At 36.0% G+C, this 6,000-nt stretch overlaps 2 protein-coding genes across 3 annotated transcripts; both read left to right on the top strand.

Annotated features, from left to right (window-relative positions):
• Positions 1-363: 363 nt before the first annotated feature.
• On the top strand, positions 364-2,079 carry LOC115775120 (uncharacterized). Of its 2 annotated transcripts, XM_030722628.1 has the most exons (5): positions 398-467; positions 624-738; positions 1,094-1,194; positions 1,292-1,601; positions 1,784-2,079. In XM_030722628.1, exons 2-5 carry the CDS (start codon positions 624-626, stop codon positions 1,954-1,956), a joined length of 699 nt encoding a protein of 232 aa, XP_030578488.1. In that variant the 5' UTR covers positions 398-467; the 3' UTR covers positions 1,957-2,079. The 2 variants fall into 2 exon arrangements, with proteins under 2 accessions (XP_030578489.1, XP_030578488.1); XM_030722629.1 differs by lacking the exon at positions 624-738 and having other exon boundaries at positions 364-467.
• Positions 2,080-2,253: 174 nt separating this feature from the next.
• LOC115775119 (G2/M phase-specific E3 ubiquitin-protein ligase-like) lies at positions 2,254-5,694 on the top strand. Its single transcript, XM_030722627.1, has 8 exons — positions 2,254-2,281; positions 2,370-2,460; positions 2,699-2,782; positions 3,181-3,497; positions 3,574-3,767; positions 4,097-4,269; positions 4,585-4,799; positions 4,898-5,694. Exons 4-8 carry the CDS (start codon positions 3,338-3,340, stop codon positions 5,131-5,133), a joined length of 978 nt encoding a protein of 325 aa, XP_030578487.1. The 5' UTR covers positions 2,254-2,281; positions 2,370-2,460; positions 2,699-2,782; positions 3,181-3,337; the 3' UTR covers positions 5,134-5,694.
• The last annotated feature ends 306 nt before the right edge of the window (positions 5,695-6,000 follow it).

Here is a 6,000-nt window from a genome sequence, read left to right as displayed (position 1 = left end):
GAATTTTTTTTTTTTTTTTTTTCACCCACAGCAGCGCTCGTGTTGCAGCTCTCGCGGACACAGGTGCAGACAGTGATGGTCGGTCGGAGCTGGCTCTTCACTGAGAGCCGTTTTTCATCAGGAGGGGTACAGTGGCCCTGGGAGGCCAAATGCACTGCAATGTAACAAAACACCAGCAAATAGAAAAATGCTGCAAAAGCACACAAAACAAAACGGAAGTTGAAAAAAACAAAACGGAAGTTGAAAAAAACCAAAACGGAAATAAATGCACAGCAACTTAAGAAAACACCAGCAAATAGAAAAATGCTGCAAAAGCACACAAAACAAAATGGAAGTGTTTTGGGGGAGACAATATTGTGACGGACCAGCTGCGGAAGTGACAGAACCCAGAACATGCAAACGACGTATGGAGACACTTAAATGAAACAAAGGATTTTTCAGTGTTGTGAGGGACAAAAACATGCAAGGTAATGTGTGTGTTTATTGCGTGATCCATATAATACTGTAGCTATATGTTTGCTATTTAATGTTTACTGTTAGCCTGGGCTAGTTTGACTGCCACTTTTGTAGCTAAAACAAATTGCTAAAATCGGACAATTTTTTTTTTTGTTTTTCATTTTAAGATGTATTGTCCATTATGTGGGTTTAAGTTTGAAAGCTTGACAAAATTTTGCTGTTCCTGTGGAAAAGACATAAGTTTTGTTCCGGTTACCGCTGCAGACCCTGAACACTCAAGAGGTATATTTTTCAAGCTCCCTGGTATTTTTAACTTCTACTAGTGCTGTAAGCAAATAAAATGATGAGGGCAAGAATTGTTAAGCTTGTTAGTGTTTACACTTTTGTATTAACCTATGATTACATGGTGTGAAACATGAAAGAATTTGTTTTTAGTTGGAAAATTATAGGCATCTGGTGTGACAGATACATTTCTGAAACCAAGACCTGATTTTTAATGAAGAAGTGTTGTTTTATGTAAAGTATGTTCATATGGTTTTTCAATTGCAACTTTATCATATTTGCCTTTGTATCATGAGCCAAAGTAGACCAATAAAGGATCTTTTATGGTCTCTCCTCCACTTCCCTGCCTTTTCAGGAAAGTCAGTTGTTCAGCAGTTCTTCAAGTACCGTGAAGGAAAAGAGGCAGAAAGAAGGATGTTCTCAAAATGCAAAAAGAAATCAAAGAAAATAGTGAAGGTAATAATTGAAATATTTGAAAGTGAGGCTGTTTTCTGACAGAATGAAACAGTTGTGCAAAATGTGACCGCCATTTTTTTTCTGATATATAATCTAGATTTCTGTTGGGATCATGAACAAAACCAAGACTGGCATGAGGCCCATAAGAGGGAAAACACTACCATTAGATGTTGAACCAAGTTGGTCGTCTGAGAAACTTTTGGGTGCTGCTATTAAAAAACTGAAAGATTTCAACCAAGATATGGAAGCTGGAGAATACATCCTGCTGTACCCTGATGGCTCTCAAGTAAAAAATATTCCTGGAACTGACACGCCTTTTACAATTCAACTCTACAAAGAGGCTGTTGGAAAATCTTACCAAAGAATTACACTGTTTGTCTGCATCATTGAGGGCTTCTTGTCAGAAAGTGAGTATTAAATATAATTGGCACAATTTTAGTTCTCTCTTTTACCATCTCTATTGTCTAATTTCTTTATTTCTGTGATTAGTGGTTTTGTTTTTAACTAAAGTTAAAGTTAGAATTCTAGCCAGTGTGTTGAACAGCATTGAGCATCCAGCTGTAACTGTGATCATCAAATATTCTGTAAGGTCCCAGAGATGAAAGTGATTCAGAAGATGAGGAGGATGATGAAGTTATTGTTAGGGTTCCACCCATTATGTCACCTCTCTCTGACACAGTGGTAGGTAAATTTCAGGGATTTATTTGTTCAAGATTTTTGTACTCTCCATTCAGACATATTGCATTCAGTTTCTGGATATAACAATAATAAGGTTTTAAAGGAATATAGAGTGGTAAGACTTAGAGTTGTGACAGACAATGAGTTTAGGGTTTCATGATTATATTTGACAGCTTTGGACAAGCCCAGAAAGTAGTACACCAGAGTCCAGACATTGGTAAGTTAGCTGCTTTCTGACACATTGATCTGGCCTCAGTGTCAGGGGTATAGACATCTAATGTTTTTAATTCTTTAAAGTTTGCATTTGATGGCCACTTAAATGTTTTCTGTTTTGTAGCATTCTTATCTTAATCATTTAAACTCTGCATCTTATAGGTCACCCTCAACATCCCAGCCATCAAGTGTGCAAGTATATAATATTCTTGTATATACTGTAATAATGCTACATTTCCATTTCGAAGTTAAATGTGTATGCCATTACGCATTTTTTTTTGTAGGGTACAGTGTGTTTCTGTTGCAGGTTCAGAATGCTACAGGACCCCAAAAGGCATTCACCTCAGCAGATCATACTTCAAGTCATTTCTACAAGTTAGTCATAATGTTATATCACAACCTTTCATTTTTATTTTGAATGCAGTATAGAAATAACATGGTCAGTGACAATTTTTATTTATTTTTTTAATTACTGAGGTTCTCTATCTAATCCACAACTCTAATCATAACATTTTCTGTCAGGTTCAAGTACTGCAGAGCCAAAACAGCCAAATTACCAGACTACCCATTAAATTTACTGCATTTATCTTGTGTTTGTACTTTCCTTCCACAGTACATATACCAACATTTATGCACCTGTCATCATTGACAGCAGTTCTTCAGAAGCTGAGGTAGAGGACTTTCCAAAGGAAGACAGGTAATTTGATATTTCAAAGTACAATAAACATATAGTTTTGTGACTCTAAGATAAAACATGTATCAAATATGTATTGTCCATTAAACATTATATATTACTGTTACTGCTGCTATTTTTGATCCAATACACTTTTGACAGGAACAAAAATGTCTAACCGTTCCTCTGTAGTTGTTGCTCTGCTGATAAATGCATTCATGCAAAAGGATTCTGAAAATTCTTTGTTTACTGGGGATTGTTCTGAAGATTCATATTTTGTTTTTGAAAATTACTTAAAAGAAAAAAATATAAAAAGACAACAAATAAAACACAACTCCCAAATAATAACAGCAAAAAGCTTGAATGCACAAAGTGGAAAAGAGTTTAAATATGATCTTGCTTTTCGCTGATTGATTCTACAGTGATGAACCTGATGGACTAACGGCTGCAGATGTCATCTCAAATCTGTCTCTGAAGATTAACAAAACTTCCTGTAGCAGATTCAACATTAACCGAGCTAATGTCTGGGATGGTGCCTATAGAGGCTTCAGACGCTCTACATATAGCCCCAACTCTGCCATGATGGTGAAATTCTCCGATGATGTTGGGCTGGTGGAAGAGGCTTTGGACACAGGTGGGCCTACTCGAGAATTTCTCACCCTTTTGATGGAAGCCATAAAGACAAGAAGAATATTTGAAGGAAAAGACCACGCCAAATACCTCACATTTGATAGCAAAGGTAGTTATTTTTTTCCCCACATTTTTTTTCAATACTCATAATTGGTTTATTATAATGTAATATTTTTTTCCTTTAGCTGCAGAGGAAAATGAATATTTCTACATTGGAAGAATGATCGCAGTGTCCATTGTTCATGGTGGTCCAGGGCCACGTTGTCTTTCCCCAAACTTCTTCATGTATCTTGTTGGCAAAGACAAGACATTTGAGACTCCAATTGATGATACACCAGATGAAGAAATCAAGAAGGCTCTCCTTGAAGTATTTTGTAAGGTTGGGATACTGAAGAACCTCAATAAAGGGAAAAGACATGGATTTAGTTTTGGTTATCCACTGAATGTATGATTGCAGAAAATTGTTGATTAGAGAGTGTGTTAGACTGCACTGTAAGAGTGAAGGATGTCACTTGAATGAGTCAGTCTTTTTTTTTTTTAGCCCAGTTATATGGTTATAAACATGGCTTTCAAATGTCTCAAATTATGTAGTCATAATTTCCATTGTGAAAATATTTGAATAGTCCAAGCCCTAATAATTTTGATAGATTGTTGAATGTGAAATCAGTAAAACTAAATACATATACTGTGTTTTTCTTTTTATTTTAGATAAAGAATGCAAAATCCCTGAATGAGCTGCGAGTACTTTCTGAAAAACACTCCAGCTTGCTCCAGACTGCAGGCTGCTATCGCTTCATGAGGACACTGGAGGATAAGAAGAAGGTAGTAGCTGATTACATTCAGTGGTACTTCATCTATCGAAACCATCTTTCCATCCAGAGGTATGACATTTTGACTATTCAGTAGGTACTTTTGTTTACTAATGAACTTATTTGGTTTTCAAGATCCAGTCCACCTCCCAATAATAAAAGAAAACCAATGTTATAAATGCAAGAGCTCTTTTGCGTCGGGGGAGCTGGGCTTGGCTTCTGTTTTATAGCAGGATGTGTCTTAGCTGGGTAACAATGCCGGTTTGATTCTTACACAATAGCTTTTGTTTAATTGTTGAGAGTTAATTATGCTGTAGGTAAGGGAAAACAACCTTGACAAGTAACATCTAACTAATCTATTTTTTTAAAAATGACTTTGTTTTATAGGTTCAGAGAGGGTCTAGCGACGCTGGATTTTGTCAACGCCCTGGAACAGCATCCTTCACTCTTCTCCTCGTTCATGTGCTACACTGAGACCAGGCTGACAGCTGATGCTGTGGAGGACATCTTCCACATGCAGTTCAGTCCACCTGGCAGCACCAGGCGTCAAGAGGAAACAAGAGTACTCAGCTACTGGCAAGACTATCTGCTTTATGTGGAAGGTATTAAAGTTGGTTGAAAATGTAATCATTATTAAGCGTAAGGGCACATTTGTCAGTTTATTCCCATTAAATAATTTTTTTCCTTCTTACCTCCCCAGAGAAAAATGGAAATCTGTCTTTGGAAGACATCCTTATGTTTGCTACTGGACTGAGGGAAATTCCTCCAGCAGGAATTCAGCCAAAGCCACAGCTTCTTTTTGAGGCCACCTCACACTTCCCTGTAGCAAATGTTTGTGCAAATACTATCAGAATTCCAGTGTTACACAGTTATGAGGCGTTTCAAGAAGCCATGGATTATGGCATCCAGAACTCTCCCGGGTTTGGAATTCCCTAAACTCCAAATCTTGTTGCTCATAAGTTTAACCTCAGCATTTATGGTTTTAATCAAAAGTTTCAAATTTTACATTATTTTATAAACCCCCCATGTTATCAAATTTTATTTTAGCATTTTGTGATGAAACGTTTCAAGAAAGTCTCTAAACATAGTACATAAAGATTGGTGTCTCTCAGTAAATTAGAATATCTGGATTTGTCATTTCAAAAACACTATTTGTAATTGGCAAAATTTTAAAGTTTAAAATATTTATATCTTGAAAATTAGCATTTTAAAATGGAAAAAAATCAAACATTTCCTCAATATTCGAATGCACTGAGACACAGTGGTAGAATTACACAGAAAAAAAGATCAGCACTCTTGAGGAAAAAAGCTTTATTTTAATAATAGTGCATTTTTCTTTTAGAGGAACACATTTGTGAAGAAATGCTCATTATTCTTAGAGTTAACAAAAATACTGATCTTGAATGCTTTTGTAAACCTGTCTTAGTTAAACAAATCTGTACCTCCATGTGCTGTTTGATGTTACATCATTAAAAGGAAAAAGTTCTTTATACAGTAGAACACATGGTCTTCTGCTTTCTTCAGGTCGAAAACCTAGCCAGTGAAAGTTTTCAGTAGTTAAACAATTTTAAACAAAAATAGTAATTCGGTAACAAATTTGTATCTAAAGGTTGTTCAAAGTTTTTTTTTTTTTTTGAGAATTTGTGTCAGAGCTAATAGTAGCCACATCTAGCAGAGGATTTCTGTTAGAATCCCCATTTGTTATCCTCTAAAGTCCAGCCATATTTTTGAGTGATATATAATTTTCAACTGCAGTGGACCAGCTGACTGGTCGAGGAATTTCACTCTGTCTTTCCAAGTTCA

This window comes from Archocentrus centrarchus (genome assembly GCF_007364275.1).
Source record: "Archocentrus centrarchus isolate MPI-CPG fArcCen1 chromosome 18 unlocalized genomic scaffold, fArcCen1 scaffold_23_ctg1, whole genome shotgun sequence".
In the NCBI taxonomy this organism is placed as follows: Eukaryota; Metazoa; Chordata; class Actinopteri; order Cichliformes; family Cichlidae; genus Archocentrus; species Archocentrus centrarchus.
Note: the sequence above shows the minus strand (reverse complement) of the source record. Positions and strands in the feature narration are given on the sequence as shown.

Coding starts and splice junctions, on each gene's coding strand:
- LOC115775119 (XM_030722627.1), top strand. CDS start 3,338: ATGATGGTGAAATTCTCCGATGATGTTGGGCTGGTGGAAGAGGCTTTG. Junction 3,498..3,573: donor CCTCACATTTGATAGCAAAG/GTAGTTATTTTT, acceptor TTTTTCCTTTAG/CTGCAGAGGAAAATGAATAT. Junction 3,768..4,096: donor TCCTTGAAGTATTTTGTAAG/GTTGGGATACTG, acceptor TTTTTATTTTAG/ATAAAGAATGCAAAATCCCT.
- LOC115775120 (XM_030722628.1), top strand. CDS start 624: ATGTATTGTCCATTATGTGGGTTTAAGTTTGAAAGCTTGACAAAATTT. Junction 1,195..1,291: donor AATCAAAGAAAATAGTGAAG/GTAATAATTGAA, acceptor TATATAATCTAG/ATTTCTGTTGGGATCATGAA. Junction 1,602..1,783: donor TGAGGGCTTCTTGTCAGAAA/GTGAGTATTAAA, acceptor ATATTCTGTAAG/GTCCCAGAGATGAAAGTGAT.